We start from the raw sequence: 25,488 nt of genomic DNA on the forward strand, positions 1-25,488 counted from the left end.
TTACACGGAATTATGACCTTTCCTTTTACTTCTTTATTTCTTAAAAAGATGAACTGACTATTAAAGTATTGCTTTTATTCTTGATAATTAAACGAGCCTAATTTAATTTTTTTAAAACTAGTTTAAACAGAGTCGCTATAAATGGAATCATTATTTCTTACAGTTTAGGTTGTCGTTAGCTGTGCCATGAAAAATAAAATATAAATGGTACTAAATAGAGCCGAAATAGCTCAGGAGTTTAGGGATTTGACCAAAGACTGTTTTCTGAAATATGGTTCAGTTTTTTGCCGGCACTTCAGATATTTAATGAGATCTCTTTCAAATTAGCACATAGCACGCTTTTTACATCTGTGTAATTAAGTTGACTCAGTATTTATATATTTGCGATAATTATAAAATAGTTTATCAATAAGGATAAACACTCTTTGATTTCAGAACAAAAATTAGAACTGAAATGTGGGAAACAAAATATTTTTTAAAAGTTTAAGCAGCTTTTATGCACTACCCAACAAAAATATTAGAGAGCTTACAATCCTGCGTGGCGTGGGTATTGTTAGCAAACTTAGTTAGCAAGTGCGTTCAGAGCCCTCCAGAATAACTAGAGGACTCTTGCAGTATCAAAACAACAGTCTCCATACGTAACACGCCACCATCATGGCCCGCACGGAGGGCAGGCTGCATTAGGAATCCATTGCTTCCTGCAGCACCCATCAGTGCTAAACAAACACGATTCGTCTAAACACATTACATTTTTCGAGTGCTCCACCAACCAATGCGGCCGTTCCAGCTACAGTACTTGAAAGATTCGTCTGTTGCATACACCCTTTGTCCTGAGCTCCCTGCTTGTCCTACTGGTAAAAAAAAAAAAAGATTCCTTTCGTCTAGTATTGAAAATTTTGGTGATAACCTGGCAATGTTACTTTCCGAATTTGCATACGTAGTTGCCCGATACGCCTATCTGTCGTGGAATATTTCTTGTGACTGGATTTCTTCTTGTTGGTTTTATCCTGATTGAAGACAGACACCGTCTGTGTCTGTACATGGCCAAACTCCGATAGTTTACGTAATGATCCCACTGCACGGACCTTTGATCATTCATATCTTTCGTGAAGTTGGTGATATCGTCTTCCTGTCCTGTCATACACCTTTATCTTAAGACGCCACTGAAACGCTGTACGAAGAGTTGCAGTGTCCTACCTGTCCTACACATGAAGTGTAGTACAGGTAGACTGGCAACATGTACTGTATTCATGCTCAAACTATACGAATTCTAGGGCCACGCTTAGGGAAGCAGTGACTAATCTTTCCACTGGTCAAGAGTCAGTGTTGGTGCAGGTTGCTGATAATTACCGAGCGCTGCAGTCTTTTGCAAAAGAAGCTTTTATGAGAAGACTTGTACAGTCTCAGATGACAGCAGTTATTCACGCCTCTGGCCCGAACCCAACTTGACATTCAATTTGATGTTTACGACAAACTGTCTGGCTGTGTCCTCGCCAGTTTATAAAACAATAAATTTTGCTGTATGATTGCTGTAGATCAGCGGTTCCCAACCTTTTTTGACTCGCAAACACCTTTCAACATAATATTTTTATCGCGAACCCCTAAGCCTATATTCTCCGAAATCGTATAAAAGTACTGAATTTTCATTATAAAATATATCCAGCACTACGTTTTTGTAAGCGACATTGTTATTAAGTATTATTTCTACTTTGTAAAGCAGTTATTGATTAGTCCAAACTAAATTTTGAACAGGCTAAGAGTAGAAAACTTGCTTCTTCCCCTAATGGTCGCCGAGCATTCTGGTCTTTCCAAAGCTTGCCCGCTTTCAACATTCAATGAATCCTGTGGTTTTCCGTCAAGAGAATGTCAGGATTTTGATGAATCTGATGCTACTAGAGCTCCAGGACCTGATGTTATTTCTCCACTTGTTCTCAAAGCCTATGCCTGTGAACTTACTCCTGTTTTGTGTCGTCTTGTTTCACTTTCTTATTCCAAAGATATTTTTCCTTCTGCTTGGAAATTTTCTCATATCCAGACAGTTCCTAAAAAGGGCGACAAATTCCTTCCATCCAATTATCGTCCCATTGCGATTACTTCTACTCTTTCCACAGTAATGGAGAAATCAATTAACTGCCAACTCAAACTATCTGGAAATCTTTCATCTGGTCAACGATCGCCAGTATGGATTCCGTCAGTGTCGTTGCACTGGTGATATTCTGGCTTATGCAAGAACTTCTAGAAGAGACAGAAAACGGAGTGAAGACATAAGAGAGAAAATGGAAGCGAAAAAGAATATTATTAACACTATTAAAGAAAAGCGTTTAACGTTGGTATATGGACATGTAAAACGGATGCAAGAAACCAGATATTCAAAGGCTATCCTGGAATGGATACCTCCTGGCAGAAGGAGAAGAGCAAGACCTAGGAGGACATGGATGGATAGAGTACGGGAATGCATGACTGCCTGAGGTTTAACCGACCGACACACCTTGAACCGCACTTTATGGCGGGAAAATATTCATACCAAAAAATAACTTGTAGGCTGAGGAAACCCATTTAAATGGAAACACTTCTTGAAGAAGATGTGCATCTATGGACAAATTCAATGGAAAAGTTTTTGGTGAAACTCAAGCCATTGCTGTTGATATTTCAAAGGATTTTGATCGTGTTTGGCATAAAGGTCTTCTAAGTAAGCTTCCATCCTATGGTTTGCCAGCTGTTCTTTATGATTGGGTATCCAGTTTTCTCTCTGTCCGCTCACTGCGGGTGATAGTAGACGGCGCTCTGTCTTCTAACTTCTCCACTAATGCTGGTGTTCCCCAAGGTTCAGTTCTTTCTCCTACTCTTTTCCTCTTGTATATTAATTGCCTTTTTCCATTGACCGGAAATCATATCCATAGTTTTGGTGATAGCACATTACTTTCCATCTTCCAGTTTGAGAAACCCTTCCCTGTTCAAACAGCTTCAACTTCTCGAGTATCCATTGCCAAATCGTTAAATGCTGATCTCCAGACAATTCTCCAGTGGGGCAAAGAAAACTTAATTTCAATCCTTCTAAAGCTCAGTTCTGCCTTATATCTCGCAAAACGGATTCTTCTGCTCCTATGCTTATCATCGATGACACTCCGATTTCTAGGCAAGTTCTTGGGGATTACCCTAATTTCTAATCTCTCTCTTGGCACAAGCACATTACAAATATTGCTTCCTCTGCATCTAAAAAACTTGGTTTTCTCTCTCGCTGTCTGTGTTACTTTTCTTCCAAACAACTTTTCGCTCTGTACAAATCGCAAATCCGCCCTACCATGGAATATTGTTCCCACATCTGGGGCGGTGCCCCCAAAACCTCTCTCAGGCTTCTAGATTCCATTCAGAAGAGGGCAATTAGGTTAATTAATAATTCATCTCTTAGAGTCTGTCCACTCTCTGTCTCATACACGTTATGTTTCTGCCGCATGTCTTTTCTATCTATGGCTACTTCCATGGGCACTGTTCTTCTGAATTGGCTTCTATAATTCCCTCTCTCCCTCTCTCTCTCTCTCTCTCTCTCTCTTAAAGCAGTCCGAACATGAGATGCAACCAGCCAACATCCTTTTACTGTTCAACTTCAAACTCACAGAACCAACGTTTCTTCTTCCTCGTTTATTCATTCAACTTGTTTTCTAGAACAACCTTCCTTCATACGTATTTCCTGAAAATTACAGTCTACAGAAGTTCAAGTCTAATGTCAACAAATATCTTCTTTCATCTTTTTCAACCTTCAACCCATTCACGGTAAAAAAAAAAAAAAAAAAAAAAGGTAAACTGCAGCCATTATCAACCCACTGCAGGATGGAAGCCTCCTCAACAATTCATGCTGAGTACTAATGCACGGTACTAGGTACTATAAGTTCTAAAAAAAAAAAAAAAAAAAAGTACCTATACATAACAATGATTCTTGAGAATGAAAAAAAAAATAGTATGGAAAACATTTAATTAAAAAAGGTTGTTTAAGCATGGGTAATGCACTTCCATCATTTCTACTACCCAGGTAGTATGAATGCATCGTTTATGCATTGTGAATGAACCTTCAGAACGAGTGGGTGAGATATTGCACTGCTTTGAATAAGTAACTTCGCCAGACTAATGTTACTTATTCTCGGCGGATACCACCATCCAGATGGCACCGATTCGAATCTTGTTGGCTTACTCATCGGTGAGTGGGCAGGTACCCTGTTGTTGTAACAACCCGGTTATGAAGTACAACTCCACAATATGAGAGATGCTTGATGGTGTTCATGGTTTAATCTTAAACAATTTCTTGACTAAACGTCCAAGAGTATGAAAAAGGTTTATGCATGACTAATACACTTCCATCATTTCTACTACCCAGGTAGCATGCATGCATCTGATTATATCTCGCATTACCAATGCATAAACAACCTTTTTCATACTCTTAGACATTTAGTCAAGAAATAATTTTAGATATTTATTTAACGTGATATACTGTAAGATAGTAAAGTAATTATAAGGATTTGTGGGAGATGTGGTTTATTTCTTTGGCAATTCTTTACTTTTTATTTTAGTTATATTTTGTAGTTTACAATAGCAGACGCCATTACAGAATTTTTAGTGCGAACTTCCTGGAACACTTTCGCGAACCACCGGTTGGGAACCGCTGCCAGTGTACATGAATAAATCTCAACTTTTTTTTTTTTTTTTTCCAATTCGTGGCGTATTAAAAAAGAGGGGGAGGGAGAGGGAATCTCTCTCTCTCTCTTTTTTTTTTTTTTTCTTTTTTTTTTTTATACGCCGTGGGAATCTCTCTTTTTTGTTTTTTTTTTATTTGTTATACGCCGCGGGAACCCCCCCTTTTCCCCTCTGGAGTTGGCCCCCAGTGGAATCTGGTCCACCTTTTGGCAAGCAACGTCAGGTGGTTCAGAGTCTCGAATTGAGACATCACGAGCACTATTGGGACTGGTCCACCTTCCCGTGGTGTGGACGAGTATCCAGAATCATCTGTCCAGGTGACTGGTCCTTCTGGGTAGCCAAGCGGCTAGAACACACACACACATATAATACACACAAAACTCCTTCGCACACATACCTGGCCCATTTGTAGTGATATTATTCTTCACAGAGATACGAGGCGGAGATGAACTGACGTTCAAGGATTCCTGTATATATACATTTACAAAAACACATGTCCACGTGAAGTGTAGGACGCTGATGGGCTTTTTGTTTGTCTGACAGGAGGAGTACGATATCGGGACAATGTGTTCTCTGATAAACTGGTAAGGCAATAAAAAGTGAAAAACTTTTTTATAGAGTTGTATGATCTATCGTCAAAATTCGTCACCATGTGTATTCAGTTAGCAGAATCCTTTTAATGTCAAGAAATAAATAATGATTTATATCCTTTATTTGTTTTTGTTGTACGAGGCGTCATACTTATTTTAAAATATTTTTCCATTCTTAAAGTGGATTTTATATTTCTTTATATGTAATTCGCTTTGTGCCATCAAAGTCATGACTGTCTTCCTGTATATATACTTCAGAAAATTTTGGTCTTCAGTTAGTGACTAACTCTAAAATGCCCTCTTCTTTTTTCGTTTACAAGCTTTAAAACCGTTTTAGCTAGGATAAGAAGAAAACAAATTATTAAAACTGTCGTTAGTTTAACCACCAAGTTCGAAGCTTTTTTTAGGCTCTGAAATTGTCTAAAGATCTTAAACTTACCGATAGTTATTATTTATCAATTTGTGTTTTTTCGAATTGGGAGCAAATTTTTTACGTCATCGTAAATTGCAAACTGGATTGGAAAATAAATAAAGAAAAAGTTCTTTTCATCTGTCAAAACAAAATTAGTTGTTAGAAGAAAATATTTATTCAAATGAAAACTGCAAAACCAGCATAATGCATATTATGCAAAAACTGATGATAATCTGGCGTCAGATTATTGATCGAAGTGTTTTGGCAGCACTGAGCACCCACGTGATTCCATCCGCTGGCATTATTTGTAAAGAGTCAGTTTTCAAGATGGCAGAACCCTTGCAGTCATGATACCAAGGTAGAGATTGAATGGTGAAGCGTACATAAAAGTCAATGGGAAGTCTAAAAGTGGATGAATAAGTTTTAAAAAAAAACGCTATTGAAAGTGTTGAGGATTCTCATAGCGACAAGAATTACTCATACGAGAAAACCGTTGCATTACTATTGAAGAAACTGCCATGGCGTGCATGGCATGATATTTGTGTTGGTTCGGCGCATACTGTCATTAGCGAGGAATTGCACTTTAAAAAAGTGAATGCTCAATGGATTCCTCAACTCTTTACCAAAACTGAAGGAAAAAGAAGCGCCTTATGATAATACGCAGTGACATGAGATGAATCCAATGTGCTCTTATACACCAAAAAGCAAAAGCGCAAGTTCAGTGTCGACATATAAGCTCCTAGACCGAAGAAAGTCCCTGCCCAACCATCAGCTGGGAAAGTGTTACGCACTGTATCCGGAGATCATAAAGGAGTGATTTAGAAATATTATCTGGAGAGAGGAGAAAGACCGAGTAACAAATATTGTGATGTAATAATTAAAGCCAGAATTCGAAAGAAACGTCATGTGCCTATAGCATGATGAAGACTGCCTGTTTTACCCTGAATCAAATACAGATGACATTTGAGGTATTATCCTATCTTCCATATTCACCAGACTTAACCTCATGTGATTATCATTTTTTTGGCCACTAAAGGGTGCACTTAGAGGAAATCAATTTTCCCCAGGAGAGGAGGTCAAGAAAACAGTGCACAAATGGATTCAACACCAACCACAAAACTTCTCTCCACGAATCCACACAGTGCATCGTTAAAGAAAGTGTATCAGACTTAATGTGGACAACAGTGAAGATTGATACTCATAGTTTCCTTGTTATTAGTGAAATAAAATTTTTATTTAACTTATTTTATTTACAGTTTTCATTTTAATGACCTCTGCATTAACGCTTCCCTTTCTGATACTGGATAATTTATAGAATTTTATGAAAAAAATTCATTTTTTAAATTTTATTTATTTATCTATTTTTATCCCTTTCACTTCAACAGATTTGCCACTACAAAAGTTGTTCAAGCATATGCTAAGCTATTCGCTCTCTACGACAAAAACTCAAATCACACCAATCACTGTATTATTAAAATGTTCCATCGTATTTCATGGGACAATAAGATGTACGGACTTCTCTTTCAAGCAACCGTCTTCAGGATTTTTCAGAGAATTTTAAATGATCCAACAAGACAAAGTTCCCCAGCAATAAAAGTAAGTATTTATTATTAATATTACTATTTTATTTTATTATAACCGGACTGACTATATTTTCGCACAATTGATACAGAGCGATTTCATGCAATATTTATCCAGTGATACATCCCGAAGGATTAGTTTTTCTATCACTCTCAGTTCATTCCACAGTTTCACGGCTTTGTTTGCATTGTATATTGGTTATAGTGGGCATATTAAATTGGCCTTTCACTTATTCCAAAACAAGTAAATCAAGAGGAATATGATTCGGAAGTCGTGCGTGCTATTGGATGTGACCTCCAGGCCTTATCCAACAGTCAGATAGGGTCTCATTAAGGAGGTCACTGCGTTATAGACATGTCAGGGCGCACATTCTGCTAGTACATTATTTAACATGTTCTCTGTGAGCTCGGGCATCAACGATACTTTCATATGTCATGGTAATTAATACCAATTACTGTCTTTTTGGCAAATGAAAGCGGTCTGTGCACTTTCTCATTAAAAGAACACTAAAAAAAAACACTAGACTCATCTGCCCTCGTGGGTATCACAGGTGATAAAATCGCTGTCCTCTTCTCCACACCGGATTAAAGAGACCTGAGTTCGAGTCCTGTTGATGACGGGAGGAATTTTTATAGGCCTTTTTCACAACGTGGCTGAGTTAGTCGGTTTCAGGCGAGAGTGTCATGGTTTTTTCTCCCGAAAACTCGTGTTTTTTGTCCAGAACGCAGAAAATCGACCACAGATATACTCTATTTTTACAGATACCATATAAAGAGCAATATGGCCTTAATCGGACTATCTCTAATGCGAATGGGTTCTTATGTGGATGCATATAGACTGATACAAATTACCTATACCATCAGTAATGGGTTACCACACCTATAGAGAAGCCTCGATCACTTGCAAACTAGTTTAAAGCCCAGACAGCAGAAATATAAATCCCAGAAAAAGACCAATAAAGTATAAGAATAATTTAAAACTTAGTGACCACACGTGTATTCCCTTATCTTTGTATTAAATAATCCGTTTCACAGGTCTGAAATATCTTTGCCGTTGTTTTTATTTTTTATTCTTGTTAAATTTTCTAAAAAGAAATGCTTCTTTGATTTTTCCTTATCGTGAAATCTTTTCCCCTCCTGATATCTTAAAATTACTTTCATTGTATGTGGAGTGAAAGTAATTTTAATTTGCTCTCAGTCGCCTTCCACCAATTCTGTTTTTTTTTTTTTTTTTTTTAATTTTATTATTATTTCCTTTCGAACGCTATGGGATTGGACGAAATCCCTTAGCTCGTGATTAAGTGTTTGAGCCCGTTCATTATTAACCCACTACTCTCGATATTCAAGGTCATACTGCATGGAGAATTCTTCCCCTCTCTTTGGAACTTTTACACCATAAGGCCACTGCCAAAGGTCAGTACCCGACTATAGCGAAGGACTTGGGGCCAATCTCTCAGTCCTCAAACTGCTAGAGAAAACAATACTCACAACACTGACTAGTCACCTTCTACCTCAGAAACCTTCTCAGATACATTTACGCACTGCCAGGCAGATCAACGAGCAAACGAGAGTAACCTCCAAAGGACAACCAACCATATCATCGAAGAAAGATCTGAAGTAATGGTAACCTATCTGGACTTGGAAGCAGCTTTCAACAGTATCAGCATTTCAGCACTCTTAAAACGTCTTCAATCATTCTGAAGGCATTGAAGGCGGACTCCTCAAGTTCCTGACGTCGCTGCTGACCACCAGGACAATTACGTTAACTGTGGCTGGTCGGACCTATCACAGAAACATCAATACAGGGGTATCGCAAGGGGACATTTCATCAAGCCATCATTTACCCTCTAGTAAACAAAAAAGACACCGACATAATATCGTATGCGGATGATTTCAAGTTGTTAACCACAATAAAGCCTTCGGATAAGGTGCAAGATATAGAAAATGTAATTAGCAACAGCCTTACACAACTAGGAAACTACCTCAAATTCTTTGGTCTGAAGATTAATCCAGACAATGCCGCTTGCATGGTATTTTCATTGAAGCCCGATCCGACAGTCGTTCAGCCTATGCATGAAGGGAAAATCATAAAAAGTGTAGCAAAGCATCGTGACCCTGGGGGGGGGGGGGTCTTTGACCGCCAAAGTTACTGTTCAACTACCAACTGGAACATCTGCGCCTTCAAATGAGCCGAAATCGCTGGATGGCGAAACAGCACCTTCTGTATGTCACAAACCCAGGCACTACTAAGAGATACATGCAGACCGCCATCTTCCAACGCGTCCTCTACGGAGCAGAACCCCCAATTTCTGCTGAGTTTTGTTTATTAAATCGGCTACATGGAGTCTCAGTTACCTCCACAGCAGCGTGCTACAGCGATGGCCAGTGAAGATTGAACAGAGATGCTGAGCTTTCACTGTGAAGATGCTTACTTGAAAGATCTCTGACCCCCAACATCTGGGACGTGATCCGCTGGAGAGTTCCTCCTGCGCTGGGAGCAAAGCCATGTGCTCAACCCATGGGAGACTGCATATGAAAGGCCGCCGTAGCCTAGTGGTCAGGCGCGCAGGTGCATAAGTACACGTGCCTTGAGTGACCGGGGTTCAAGCCCGTGACTACTGAATACGGTGCTGTTTCTTGTATTCTGTCTATCTTGTGAACTCCTCTGACCGTTTGGTCGTCCCGGAGTATAAACAGAAAATTTATTTTATATATCCGAGAGATTTCTATCCACATGAATGTTAACGACGATACAATCGCTGGGCGTGGATCTGAACCGATTTGCCTGTGACAAGCAGTACAGGAGAAGAATCCTAACGAAAGCACGTGATTTTTCTCCCCACCTAGTAGGGTGGCGAATTTGAACTGTGAAAAATCTGGATCTGCCACCGTATTCTGTGAACCACAAATCCTGTAATCTTGACGTATGGAGAACTGGTTCACATGGTATCTATTCATGTATTTTATTTTATTTAATAATTTTGCTATTTTTTATTATCATTATTTATCTTGTTATTTTATTATATTACTATCCATGTGAAACCCCTGGCAGCATGCCGTGATGTGCATGTTACCAGGGGTTTCACATGCATTGTATCGTGTCTTTACGACAATAAAGATAAATTAATTAATTAATCGATGTCCGTATGAAGAACAGCTTTAGAAGGGGCGGACTGCAAAACGTGGCAACTAGACATCTTACGAGGGATCTGATAGTGGTATATAATGTCCTGAAAGGGATCAGTAAAATGAAAGAAAGCTGTATATTTTGACTAGTAGAAGCAGAAAAACCAGGGGCACAAATAAAATTCTGGAGAGTAACAGAAGCCTGTATTTTAAAAAATTTACTTTCCGTTAGCGTGTTTGAATAAGTTGCCTACCACAGTGATCGAGGCAGAAAGTTTTGTAAAGTTGAAAGAGGAAAGATATGAATGATAAAGTTCAAACGGGAAAGGTGTGATTGACAGAATTTTTTTTTTCCTTTTTTGTTTTGGCAAATGCAGAAATAAAATGTTCCGTTTGAATACCAATTCAGGAATTTCTTTAAGTTTTCAGTCTTCTAAAAACATGAAGGTTATGCATGATGGTGTAGACAGACCCATGCCTGATATCAGCTCCCTTTCACATTATCAGCCGTTATACACCGATTCGCCTTCGCGAGTTGTTATCAAGACAACTTCTGTGAAAATCCTATGAGATAGTCATGGACGAGGGTGATCCTCCAGAATTTTTCTTCTTACACTTGTTGACGTATACCTCTTTTTACGCCAATGAATTTATTTTGGAGAGGAGAGGCGCTCTGGGCTGTAAGACTGAATAACACACTTCACTAAATTGGACTCGCCCGTCACTGTGAATTCCATGGTCCCTATTGCTGTGTAACTTAAATTTAGACACTCGAAATCCTCCTTCATCTGACTCAGCGTAGTATTTAGGAGAGAAAGTCTGCATCCGCCCCTGTGTAAAAATCGCTATTGCCAGTAAACAATCGAAGGTTTTGTCACTCAGCAGTGGATCGTTCCTACCGTCTGTTGTTGATGATGATCACCTTCTAAAGCATCCTGTCGCATTTCATTATGGTCAGCATTAGCACATTGTTGTGATTAACAATGAAACTAGGACCGCGAGCTCGAATTGTATGCTCCTGATTACCGAGCAGTTTCCAAAGTATTCATTGTCACCCTTCATTATCGTCAGCATTATATAGATTAGAATGAACGCCCGTGCCAGGCCAAACAGCGAATATTGCATTCGTAATGCTGTACAGTATATAATATTTCCTGTGTTTAACTAGAATTTTATCTTATTAGAAGAATGAAATGCAGAAATACTTTCCGCGTTCGTATAAAAAAAAACAAACAACAAACCTCCAGTAACATTGTTTATTTGAGCCTAAACTTTGTATCTTTTTGGTTTGTAAGCTGTGATGAATCATTTGTGCGGTGGTCTTAAATATAAATACTTTTCTTGTGTGCTGCTAGTGTATAAATTTCTTTCTCTCTACCCGTTTTTTTTATGTAATTGTTTTTTCAGGAACTGGCAACGTTTGCCAAGTTTGTAGTCGGAAAGTTTTTCGAAGTTTGCAAGAAAAACAAGAAATCTTTCATGGAGATTTTATTCTGGAAGAGCAAGAAGGAAGTCTATGAGCTGCAGGAAGGATATGGCTCTTACGAAAAGTATGTTGTGCCTTGATGTGACAGTTCTGCTAAGTGAAACAATAAAATTTTTCTTTATTTTATATGCGAGAGGCAAAAAGTCTCTTTAAATATGCTGTTTCTAGTTTCGGGTCAGTTGAGGTTTACATAAAGTTAACTGAATTGTGAACGCTTTTCATCTGATGCGAAAAATACATGTTAATCCATAATTCTCTAGACACAGCAATGTGGGTAATATAGAAATATCTCTGGATGGTAGCCATTTTGTTCATTCGTTTATAAAATGGGTAAAATACCTAATATTTGTAAGGGAAGCAAGTTTTCTTTTCTTTTTTTTTTTTTTTTTTTTGTTCTGCTCTTTTCACAGAAGTGCAAAGTGTATTATCTCGCCAGCCATCTGTTCCTCTGTCTATCTAACCTCATGTAATTGTTTTTTCAGCTCCTGTTTTATGGATTTATATGAAATTTTATACTTGGGCCTTTTAGAAAAATTTGTTGAGCTTTCCCAATTTTAAATAAAATCGGACTAGAAATTCGGCAATGTTTATTTATTTTATTTATTTACTTTTTCTTCTAAAAGCTCGAATTATCGCTATACATAAATGGCTGTATATTTCGGATTAAATCATATCTGCCCATATTAAGTACAGTTACCAGTGTGTGTGTGTGTAACATTAGATGAAAAAATGTTGCACGCATGTGGCATATGTTTTGACATGTATATTTACATATTTCATTTTGTAATAAAAATTAACTTTTCATATCTTAATTTCAATGCTTTTTTAATTATTTTAATATTTAATTTAATTTTAAATAGTATTAAGTAGTAATAATGTAGCAGAAAAGTCTGTGAAGGCTGGTTAGACAGTGCCCCCAAGTACTGGAACCTTCTGTCTAGGGCAGGATTTATGTTAAAAGTTGGCAGGTATGGTTCATTTTTGAGAATGTTTTAGAATCGATTCTGATTCAAACCCCCGAGTCTCCTCCTTATAAAATGTTTATTACTTTCGATTATTAAACATTTCGATTACTCGACAAGGAGACGTTGGATCGAGAGTAAATTTTGTTAGTCTCTGGTGAGTTTTAAAACCAATTGCAATTCCATCGTTCCCCTTCTCCCCAGAATTTTTTCAGTATGTAAATGAAAATATGTTTCGAGAATTGTTCGAAAATGAAAAGTCTGATCGATACCATGTTTTCATCGTACGTCGTCTTTTTTTTTTTTTTTTTTTTTTTTTTGGACCATGGAATGGTTTTAGACTATTTTCCAGTTCTATATCACCCTATCCCCCTCGCGCCCCTAAAAAACATGGCGATAAATTTGGAAAAGCAGCTTTGAACCTCTTCAAAATTTCATGACTCTTTTTTGGAATACTCTTCTGGACCAGTGTACTAAATTACATGTCGATATCTCCCTGTTCACCCGTGTCCTTCCAGAAAAAGGACTGCTGAACAGATTTCACCCAGCACATGAACATCACGAGGTGAGGTTCTGGAAAACACTTATTGAGTACATCATAGAATTTTTAAGTCCCTGCGGCACGTTGTTTGATACACTGCTCGGCAAAAAAAAATTTTCGTTTCGCTCCTTGTTAAAATTCAGAGTGATTCTTATAGATTTATTGTTGCTGAATTCAAATATCGCACCCATGTTGCTCTATCACTCACCAATTTTAAGGGAGAAAGGATTAAAGTAAAAAAGATTTCATATATTTTAAGAAAACGCAGTACTAAACATTGAACAATTGGTCTATTAACCTTATTATATTACAAAAATGTTTATCTGATAACAAAACACTTATTCGATTTTGTTCTGTTGTGCCTTTTATAATCGTACGAGATTCCAACAGTAATCTGCCAACAAATTTGAACTCCATTTTCCCTGATATCGTTTTCCATTTGAGAAATATCTTGGTGAAACCGTGGTGATTTAAAAATAAACTATCACTATCTATAATTAAACACCTGCTAATAATTCCCGAGGGTAAGAGTTACAGATGAGAATCAGAGCTAGATTAAGGCCAGTGGGCTCTAGCAATTAACACTGAAAGTAGGCTTCTAATAACAATTTCAGTCATTAATAATTGTAATTATTATTAAATAAATCATATAGCACTCCTTAATCGAGCACTGATCCGGATACGAGAGAGCTGAAAGAAATCATATCCATATCATTTTACCACCCTGTAAAGGCCATTTTCAGTATTACTGCTGTCCAGGAGTATTCATGGAGCACGAAAATTAATTTCCCAAAGTAATACACTACTTTAAAACTATTAATTAAACCTTTCTTGTTACTTATTGTATAATAATAATATTTTACTTGAGAGTAATATATCCTAAAATAATCTGCACTTGTGAAGATTAAGTTGCCTTTCAGTGGGCGAATTCACTACTGAACTGGGGAGCCTTCTGAGACGTTTAATTTGTTTTCAAATTGTTAAACGTCTAGTTTTAATTCTGATGCTAATTATTAATTAAATTGAAAACGTAACTAACTTTCAATTGCGGCAAAAATGCTTTTAAATGATTCATTCATCGGAAACCATTTTCAGATGGAACCGTTCGAAATTCTTTTGAAATTACCTTTGAACTTTTAAAACGTAAAATCCTAATTACTTTTCTTTTTGTTATACTCCGCGTGTTTCATCTAAATTCCATAGAGAAGAAAGAATTCTTCAGATTCTTTTAATTAAATTAGTTCTTTTAAGGAATTTCAGTGATTTGTTGCGATGCACATCAAACGAGGTTTGGTCACACCAACTTAAATCGTAATATCTAACCAACCTTCCCTAAATGTTTCTACCACTGCTTAGATAATCGACCTTCGAATAAAGTTGCTTAACTGAATCAGTACATCTGATCTGGGCTCCCTCTTTCTATGTAGAAATTGGCTTTTTATGTGTTTTCCGCTGATCGCATTGCAAAAAAATAACAACTTCTAAAATTTCTGCTTGTTTATATTTACTAATATATTTTCCCATCCTCGTCTTTATTTTTCTGATTAATAATTGGTATTAATTAATTGTTTTCAATCATGTCAATGCAACTTGCACCGTTATGTGTCAGTTGTGTAGCTCGTAAATTTGTGAGAGAGAGAGAGAGAGATAATCTTTAATGCCCTTCACGGCCAAAAAGCCAGGGGTTTACATTTTTACAACCTCCCGAAACTTCCGGGAAAATAGAACAATTAATTTACAAAAACAGGTAATTTTACAAAAGAAAACATATTTTATACAAAGGAGAGAACTCCTTACGAGAGTTAGGTCTGATTGAGCTGACTTAACATCGAGATAAGAGCACCAGCTCAATCAGACAGGAACAGATGCAAGGTACACATGTCAATGCAGATTAGTCCTACTAGACATAATTTTTTTCCTGTAAGTCCGGTCAATAGCGAATTTGTTCAGGTCGGCGTCAAGTGCCTGGGTTTGCTTGAACATCTGCTGAGGGAGGAACCTGTCCGAGAGATGGAGTCGCGCTGAATGCGAGTAGAGCTCGGGATTGGCCCTAAGGGCAGCAGGGGGGATCCTCCAGCCACAGGTATCCCAGAATGAAGGTGTTGCGATTATGCCTATTATCATCTTGACTGTTGCTAGGAGGCGTTGGTCTTCGACTAAGGTGGGAAGCCGTGGAATCCCGAGAGAGTTGGCAAGCTGCGTGGTGTGAATCAGAGCTGGAAGGTTGTGCTTCCTGTTGGCCCACTTTAGGAGCCAGAATTCTGTGGCAAAGAGTGGTTTCTTTATTGATGGTGCCGCTGACGCCCAAATTTCATCAGCATAGAGTAAAGGTGGAAAGATGATTGCTCTTATGTACCTCGTTTGTGTTGCCTCATGACCTAAATTGCCGCGGTGCTTATTGCCAAGATATTTACTGACTGATATTTTTTTGGTTCATAAAAATTGTAGTAAAAGTGCGCATTTTCTCCTTTGTTTATTTTATTATTGTTTTAATACGTTTACAGCAGTTTCTGTAAGCTGACACACTGATTTTTAAAGGTTTCGGATTACCATAGGGGAGTTGTTATAGACCATGGCTTAAAGGGATTCCAGTTTGTTGTTCCTACCATCCATAAAACACTATCTCAATCGAATCTGGGACAAATCGTCAATGTGGGGAAGGGAGGTCCGCTGATTTCGTATCCCCCCCTCCGCTTCTCTGTTAATTATTACTGGATTTTCAGATAGGGGGGTTGTCTGTTAATCCAATTTTTATTAACTTTCCTCTGATGGCCCCATGCCCAGTGAGTAGGTATCAGGACAGTAGGCCTGGGGAAAGCCAGACCGGCATTTTTGAGTATTTCTGAGGTCTGGAATGAATTTTTTGATAATGGCGCCCTTTGCGCTGTCATTCCAGCGTTGCTGCCAGAGGTAATGTAAGTATTCGATGAAACGTCGGTTTTCCATTTTGTGGTTGTTTGCTGTGTTTGAGGTGAAGTCTCGGAAGGTGGTAGCCTTTCCTCTGGTCAGATTGGTTAGGATGCCAGACCGCACCACCTCCAGGTCCAGGGGGAGAGCCTCCTAGGGCCTGCAGGGTGTGTGTGTGCTGACCGCGCAACAGGCTCGAGAAGTTGTCAGTAATGTTGTCCTCTGGATAGTTTCTAGCTTCCGTTGATTGGAGACTGGATTTTCATCCCGTACAACATGTGGATCATCCCGTATTTCTCACTTCTACAATCATGACAGACTGGAAGTAATATTGCTTAAGATCCTAATGCTCCATGAAACCGGCAAGCAATACTCCACCCCCACCTTCTGCAATTTCAGATTACTTCGGATTATTTAGACTATTACTATAACCAGGAGAGTGCCATTTGCAGCAGTTCAGGAGTGCTTCGCGTCAGAGAGCGCTTCTGATAAACCACTGACCATCGTACTAGTCGCGTTTCATATGGAGCTTCGTGCTCTCCTGATTCATATGATGGTGCGGTGTGACTCCCAGCTTGGGTGCAATTTAGATAGTTAATTTTACATCAATTTTTTTTACTATGTGTTGTTTAGAGAGAATTGAATTGGCAGTATCCTTACCCTCTTCTTGCTCTTGTTTCCATCGGTTTGTCCTTTGACCAGTGTTATTTGGTTTTCAGAGTCTTGGTTTCTTTCTTGTCAGTTTTGTAACTAGTGTTCCTCAGTGGATATAGTTAGGTTCTCTCCCATGGTCTTGTGATCGTGTAGTAAGTGTATACATTTTACTATTTCCATAAAACCAATGTTTAATTAAACACACGCGTAGCAAATTATATATTTCATTTCAAATTTAAATTTTCACTGTTTTATGTATGTATCAGTGCGTCCTGTCTATTGAGTAATTTAAGTGTTTGAAGTAATTTTTCAATTTAATTTTATATTCTAATTCTTTAATAATTTCAATTCTAAATATCACTTTATTTTTGCGTAGAATATTGGTCTCTTGTATTGTAGCGACCTGTGTTAATTTTTCTTTTACATATATATCAGAGAACCCAAAATCCATGCCCAAGGACAGATTTCAGTATAGAAATCCGAAACGTAGCCAAGTTTATTTAGTTATTGGGACTGTTTGAATCAACTAAAAAAAAGTGATTTCGCTACTACCGTTTCCCAAAAACGGAAGTTTTCGCCTTATCTGGAGAAAAAATTCTGAATAAAAAAAAAATTAATGATGAATGACAGTTGGTTAAGCAGTGGTTGATGTCTTGTTGTTATCTCTTTATGCAATGTATAAAACGATCTAAACTGAGTGTAATTTAATTTTGTGATATACAAATGTATAAGTACAGTATTCGTATTTTCTTTAGTTGATAACCACGTTTATGCTATAGCAGTTATTATTTTCTCTTTCAGCAGTCGCATCGCCAAATTTATGTGGACAGAAGAGGAAGAGCTTGAACTAAGGGAGCTTTATGAGCAATACAGGAATGAAACCGAAGGAGGTAAACTTATCTATTCAAAAATTCAGTGGAACGTTTGAATGAATCAGAATGGTCTAAGTATAAGAATGGAATCCAAACTGAGAACAATTGTCTGTCAATGCACCACATAAAATATTGCACCCGTTATGTAACTCTGTATGTCTTTAGAGAACATTTCACTTCTTATTGTGTTTTATAAAAATACACTGAATGGCCCACTGTTTATTGGCTACACCTACCCTTCACACGAAATAGAACGCGCCTTCAGTAACAGCATCATCATATGATATTAAACTGCTGGGCAGATTCGGAGCAACGTTGCTACATATCTGCCCATTTACTGCAACAATGATCAAGGTGGAAGATTTAAGTAACTTTGAATGAGACATAATAGTCAGCATCAAAAGCTAGTATCAGTATCTCGGAAACTGCAGCTCTGCAGGGGGTTTATCGAAATTGGTCCAATAACCCAGCTAACGGCAAGCCATGATTGGAAACAGCTGGTTCATGCAAGAAGCCAGCGGAGGCTGTCAAGATTTCTGCAGTGTAACAGATAGACTACAGTCTGTCGAATCCTAGTTTCTGCTGTTTCATGCTGATGGGAGAACCAAAATATGGCGAAAACAGCACGAATCCAAAGGACCCATCAGTCGGGTGTCAAAAAATGCAGGCTGTTGGTAACAGTATTTCGTGGACACACTGGGACCCCCTTCATACCTGTGGAGCAACATTTGAACTCCACAGATTATCCGGAAACTGTTTCTGAGCAGAAACATCCTTTCATGGCCTCAGTTTAACTATCTGCAAATGAATGCTTTCCTCCAACCCAATAATGTGCCACGTCACAAGGCCACATTGCACGGAACTGGTTCCAGGAACATGACGGTGAATTTAAATAAATTTTCTGTTTATACTCCGGCACGACAACCAAGTCAGTAGAGTTTACAATAAATCGTCAATACAAATATTTATCGTATTTAGTAGTCACGGGCTTGAACCCCGGTCCACTCAAGGAACGCGTGCTATGCACTCTCGCTCCTGACCACTGGGCTACGTCGGGCCTAGCTTACTGCTGCGGCCTCACTAGTGACATTCCAATTAAATACCTGTGGGATGATGTGGAACGAATTCCTCGGAGTGGATATCCGCAACAATCCAATTTGCAACGACTGAGAAAAGCAATTGGGTCAACATGGGCCAGTATCCCCGTGGCATGCATTCGACACCTCTCTGAATCCATTCGTCGTGGTATGGATTCAGAGAGGTGTCGCCTAATCTGTTATGATGGCTAAAGAGGATTTTTTACTATTAGGTAGGTATACTAAACTATTATATTAGGGTCATTTGGAATGTTAATTCAACTACCCATGTGTATTGCATCTGTTTTCTGGTCGATTTGTCTGCTTTCCTGGACGAAGAAACCGGGATTCCGGGGAGGTGGGGGGAGATATAAACTTTGCTATCTACGCCTGAGACCACGGAATGAAAAAAAAAAGTCCATGAAAGTTCCTCGCGTCATCGACGGGATTCGAACCCGGCCTTTTCCACCTGGTGTGGGGAAGACTGTGACGCTACCACTGTGCTACTGCGCAGATATTAGGTAGATATATCTGATACAATTGGCATTTTAGTGTATAAGGTATTTATAATAAAAGCTGCAGGTCTGCGCAATTTTCAGACCTGCAGTAGGAGAAAATGGTTAATCGCACATTGCTGAAATTTGGAACGGACAGCAGCCAAATCATGCGAAATTAAAGGAATGAGAAAAATTGTAACAGAATTAAATTGGAGTTGTAGGATATTAAGTATACGAATTTTACGCTATTAATATGAATGTGAAAGTGCATAAAGGCACAGAAAGTCATCATAGTCTGCCCAACATAGTAAAGAGGCTTGGGTGTTTATAATCCATGGGAAGATGCGGCCATTGAGGCATAATTTAAGTGGTGTAGCAGTAATGCATATAATCAAATACTTAAAACTTTTCTCTTCAATTTCTGGCTATAATGTGGTTGCTGTCCGCGGTCTGGAGAAATTCTATGGACCAAGGCACATTTTCACCTCAGTGGCAGTGCTAAAATCCATAACTTCCGGATATGGGAACCACACATCATCAATGAAATTGCGCGGCATTCTCAGCCTGTTATCCTATGATGCAATTGTATCACTAATTTTGTTATTTGAGAACGTTCAAGCTTAAAGGTACCAGGTGTATTCATCACCCAGTGTGTGTGTTTGCTCCTCAACTTTAAATTTGAACTCTGTGTAATTAACCGTTTTTCCGGCAACATGCTTCCGAAGTTGTGAAGCTTAATTATAACTAACCGAATATAAAAATTGTATATATATATAATTTTTTTTACAGTTCGTTATTTAACACTTTAAATCTTTAAATTTATAGATAAAGATGTCGTAGATAATATCCTGGATCATCTAATCAATAAAACGAGGACCAGAAGACAAGTAACGAAGAAGTTAAAATTATTGGGCGTAATTAATAACGTGAAAGAACTGAAACCACCAAAAAAGTATATCAGGTATGCATACTCATAATAAATATAAGTGGAGTTAGGCTGATAACCTGTTAAAATATTCATACCATAGCCTTTCCAAATATAATTGCAAAGCAGCATGACTGTTATAACGATAGTTTCTTCCATCGGATTCTTCTTTTTCAAACTCACATATGCCCTAGACAAAACTGCTTATTGGACTTTTAGACTACAACTAATGTGAGTTGTCCTCTGAATTTCCTGTATCTGCAACGTAAGCTGATAAACAAAAGATTAAAGCTTAGATTACAGTAGTCTGGATTACATAAACTGCCGGTTCAAACGTTCAGCCTTTTGGGTTTTTTTAGTTTGTTTTACACCAACACAGAATATGAACCATATTTTCTTCAGTTTTAACCTGCTCGATGTAGACACAGTTATATCAAGAACTCCATGTTTTTTTTCTTACTGCAAGACTTCACCTGCCGTGTGGACAGGAATTGTTTTACCTTTTGCCAAAATGGCACACAACAAATCATAAAATTCTTGCTCTTTGCCTCTGGATGACTATCCGGTGTTGTAGTGGATGTTTCCTTGTCTTAAAACTTGTTGGATAACACGAAAGTACCTCAAGGGTTATATTCCTTCACATTTTCCTTTCCTTCTTTATAGCACTGATCTTTCACTTGTTAGATATCCTATCCACAATTGCTAATATTTAAAATAACTAAATGCACAAGGCATAATACATTAAGAGTTTAATATCTATATAATATCGGTGTGTAGATACACCATAGACAATAGAGTCATATACACCTTTTGGCATCTCTCATATTGTGTGATTATCTTCAAAACTGGGTCGTCATGTCTGCAATACCAGGGTACCTGCCCACCCACTGATGATAGGCCAATAGCCTTGAAACATGTCTGGGTGTTGATACTCACTGAGAATAAGTAACAATAGTCTTCTCTATTAGTGAAGCGTTACTTATTCGAGGTAGTGCAATATCATGGCAACTCGTCGTGAAGGCAGAGCACAATATGAGAAAGAGCAAATGATGCCTACAACAACTACTTTGTAGTTTCTTAAGAGTTGTCTATGGTGTATCTACACACTGATATTATATACAATTGCTAATATACGAGAGCTACTCAAATGAAAATTAGACATTTTTTTACTAACAACAGTCACTAAAAGCGTCGAAGTAGGGATCCCACAAGGTGGTTCTCTCTCAGCCTTGTTATTTCCAGCAATATTCGTTCCACTAATGGATCAAATTCCAGCTTTCCTATCGTATGCTGATGATATTGTTTGCTACTTGCCATGCAAACGCCATGTTGGTGATTCACAAGAAAGACAAACCGCCTCTGAATCTGTAAACAGCTAAATACATTCTGTAAGTATGCTAAATTTTTTGGCCTGTCAGTCAATCCAGAGAAGTCAAACTATCTCATCTTTACGCCAAGTCGGATGACTTCTGCTGATACTGCACCTTCTCTACTTCCGGAATTGGCAGGAAATGTTCTGACTCCCACAGACAGTGTCAAAGTCTTAGAAGTAATCCTTGATGCCAACCTCACCTATAAAAAACAAATCCAAGCTCAGTATTCCAAAACCCTGAGAGCTTTCTGGGGAATGAAAATTAATCTGTGCAAAACGCACAATAAGCAAATAATCAAGAAATACCTCGCAACTTACTTCTGTAGTGTACTCTCCTATGCCGTGGAAGTTTGGTCGCCAACACCACCCACCAGCCTCAGGAAACTGTGGGGCCTCGAATTCTGGGTGCTGAAGTGAGCCAACTTGTGGTCGCACCAGATCTACACAACATCTAAATCTACTCTCTGCTGCAACCTGCAATATACGCCCATAGTCCACAGAGCCCATGTGCTAAAAATCAAGTCATTCCTTCATCTATGCTCAGCTAAGCAGGATCACATCAACATCTGGAACACGGTTGGTTGGCGTTTGCCGGGCAGACATCTCCGCAGTATTCCCTCCTTGTGCTCAAAGCTCCAGCGGTTACAGAATTTCAAGAGACACTTCCCAAATGTGACTCTGGACACTCTCAACTCGTTCAACATCGACGTCGATCTGTGGACTATAGACAAGGCATATTGCGATGGCATCTTGTCCTATCTTGCTGTTTGTAAAGGACATTTATGTAAGTGCCGATCTTAGTTAGCCGATGTAATTTCATGTTCTGCTCAACTTGTAGTCCTTTTTCGCTGTAATTGCCACTTCATTTTTACATTTTGATTATCATCTTTGCTTTGATCTATTAATTATTATTACTATTATTATTATTTATTTTTTTTTTTATAAAACAAAATCACTTGTATAAACAACAAACTGTAAGATTCCTCTGGCTTTCTGTGTAAGGAATCATTATTGTATAAAATTTATGTTAATAAAGAATCTTATTATTATTATTATTATTATTATTATTATTTAATTTTTCAAAAAAAAAAAAAATTCTCAACCACAATTTAAGACGCTCATCCAATCTGTACACTAAATATTTCATACCACGCTCGTAAAAGTCTTTTGTTTGCCTTTGGTTTGATTCCTCACTTCATCGACCGTGTAACATTGACGTCTGCCTTCCAAAAACATGAAAATCGCATGGCAAGTCCAGGCTCTACAGAGGTCTTAATCAAGCCGACCGGGCTAGCCGAGTGGATAAAGTACCTGCCCGGCAACCCAAAGGTCGCGGGTTCGATTCCTGCCTCGGGCTTCGATCAAAGTACTGCAAAAACCTTGGGAGGTGTAATATGACCACAGAAGCCGATGCGCCAACAACTACCAAATCAAAAAAAAAAAAAAAAAAAAAAAAAGGTCTTAATCACTATGGCAACCATCCAGAAACTGAATGGTTGCCATAGTGATGTGCCGTCGCTGTTCTGTAATGTGTTCAAAGTGTCTACACCAGGTCTCATCCACAGCCCCAATGCGATCCAAGAAGGTATTTCCTTCCTTATCTTAACCGCGTTAAGTGCTGAAGAAAATGCCATTCTCAGATGTTCCTGTTTGCCATTGGGACACTTGGGAACCCACTTCATGCAGATCTTCCTGTAATTCAACCCTGGTAGCCGTGAAGGGTGCTGTGTGCCTTGTGTATACAATAGAGTTCTTCTTCTTCTTCTACAAAACTGTCATTGACAGTAATGTAGGCAGAACCATAACTGATATCCGGCTTGCTTGCCACATCCACTGTTGTACACTGAATCATTCTGTTTCTTACTTCACGGTAATGATTTACGCATTCGCACACTGGTGGATATGACATGCAGTTGTCACTTTTGCCATACGCCATTGAATTTTTTCTTGAGAGAGACAGAGCGAGCCTTCTCTGGAAGAAACTGAATAACACTGTTGCGCTTTATAACACACCCGTTACTCTGAACGCCATACTGTATCTACTTATGCGCATGCAGGACAATTGACGCCCTGTATTATTCATTACAGGTATTATAACCAATCCCTAAATTTATAGTCATGGCGATGTTTAATTTAAATTTTGACAACCGAAATTTTGTTCTCATTTGATTCACTCTCATACACTGCATTCTTTTCTTTTTTTTTTAACTTGAATAAACAACCAAAATTGCTCATATTTCACTTCCACAACCTCCTAAAATTTCGATCACCATACTCTTTCCATGGGGAGAGGGAGCAGCCATTTTAACTTTAATGCTGTGTGTGTGTGTGTGTGTGTGTGTGTGTGTGTGTGTGTGTGTGTGTGTGTGTGTGTGTGTGTGTGTGTGTGTGTGTGTGTGTGTGTTTAACCAGTGATGTATGATAATCTCTTAGTATCCAATTGCCATTTTTCGGATCATATATGCAGCCGATCCAAGTCTTGTTGAAGCAACGTGGCCAGGCTCGAATTGTTAACCGCCCTTCCCACTTTCAGATCATCGAAAAACATTGACAGCCTCCCTAGGACACACTGTTCAGTATTATTTATGATAATTAGAAAGAGGAGGGAGCCTCAGCATGGAGCACTGAGGGTCTCCATTTGTTACACTGATCAACCTGGAGATCTCACTTCCTGTGCAATATTCTGTCACTTCCAGCATACGTTATCCCCCACCACAACAAGCCCTAAATATTAATATACTGTATTATGTTACTCTTATAAAATGAATAACTTTTGTTTATGAGCAACTCTGTGCATTATAGTCTGTCTTTCACTTTACAGGGCACCCCAATGGCAAGAAGCTGAAGAAGTGGAATTGCGACAACTGTTTGAAAAATATAAGGATTCAACAGGTGAGATAATCAGAGAATATACTGTACTCTCTCAGAAGTATTCGGACACTCACTATACTTCATTAAGCGAAGAAGGAACAAAGTGAAAGGGTCAAAATACGCCACAAATAGTGGAGCAAAACATCAACTGTCTGCTATCTTAAATTGATGGAAACACCCAGAAGGATTATGGTTATATATAAAGTACAGGAAGAATAGCACATTGTTATTTTCTTAAATAAAAATCCATTTCTTTGAAAATTTTAGCGTCCGAATATTTTTGGAGATTATAGTGTATTTTTAAAACTTTATGGAATAGGTGCCTAGTATTTAGATTACTGAAATCTTTATGAAAACGTGTTCGGGTAACATTAACTTACCTATAGTGCAAAAGCATCAGTTTTTGCCACATACATACATACATTAATGTTATACAGTTTTTCTTTTTCTTTTTTTAAACACAGTTGTGAATATTTGACATCCTAGTACAATTTGATTCGATAATTCCAAATATGAGGTCTCAATAAATACAACTTATTTCGACATAGGCCTTTGAAGATTCGGATCGCTAGATGACGTTTGAAATTTGCAGTGCAATTTAGAATTGGCCTACGGATTTACCTTCTCCAAATATTTTCTTCTGGGGTATCTGAAAGGAGTGGGTAAAACAACAACTCTCATACACTGATGAACCGAAGACCAGCTTAACAAAAGCGATTGAAAACGGTGTTTCGACGCTGCGCAAAGTAGTTTCAAAATTGGAGAAGGGGACATATTTTCAACATTGGTAAAGTAAGGTGATATATTGGCTTGTGGCTGATATTGTTTTAGGGGCTTTAGGAGCATCAGCGACTAAAGCCCCAATACAACAACAAATTCCGTGTGTTCCTGGTCAATTTTCTGTTTGCTGGACGAAAAACCTGAGTTTCCG

The 25,488-nt window shown here is 38.3% G+C and overlaps 1 protein-coding gene across 1 annotated transcript in view; it reads left to right on the forward strand.

Annotated features, from left to right (window-relative positions):
* The window catches only part of LOC150080211 (protein timeless homolog), a 734,420-nt gene extending 709,756 nt beyond the window's left edge, over positions 1–24,664 (forward strand). Inside the window, exons 14-18 of the mRNA XM_090380646.1 lie at positions 7,074–7,284; positions 11,802–11,944; positions 17,746–17,834; positions 20,215–20,350; positions 24,508–24,664. Of these exons, the coding sequence (XP_090236772.1) occupies positions 7,074–7,284; positions 11,802–11,944; positions 17,746–17,834; positions 20,215–20,350; positions 24,508–24,664 (736 nt within the window). The remainder of the gene's footprint in view (positions 1–7,073; positions 7,285–11,801; positions 11,945–17,745; positions 17,835–20,214; positions 20,351–24,507) is intronic.
* The last annotated feature ends 824 nt before the right edge of the window (positions 24,665–25,488 follow it).

Source organism: Mastigoproctus giganteus, chromosome 9 (assembly GCF_048544385.1).
Source record: "Mastigoproctus giganteus isolate SK-2022 chromosome 9, ASM4854438v1, whole genome shotgun sequence".
Lineage (NCBI taxonomy): Eukaryota > Metazoa > Arthropoda > Arachnida > Uropygi > Thelyphonidae > Mastigoproctus > Mastigoproctus giganteus.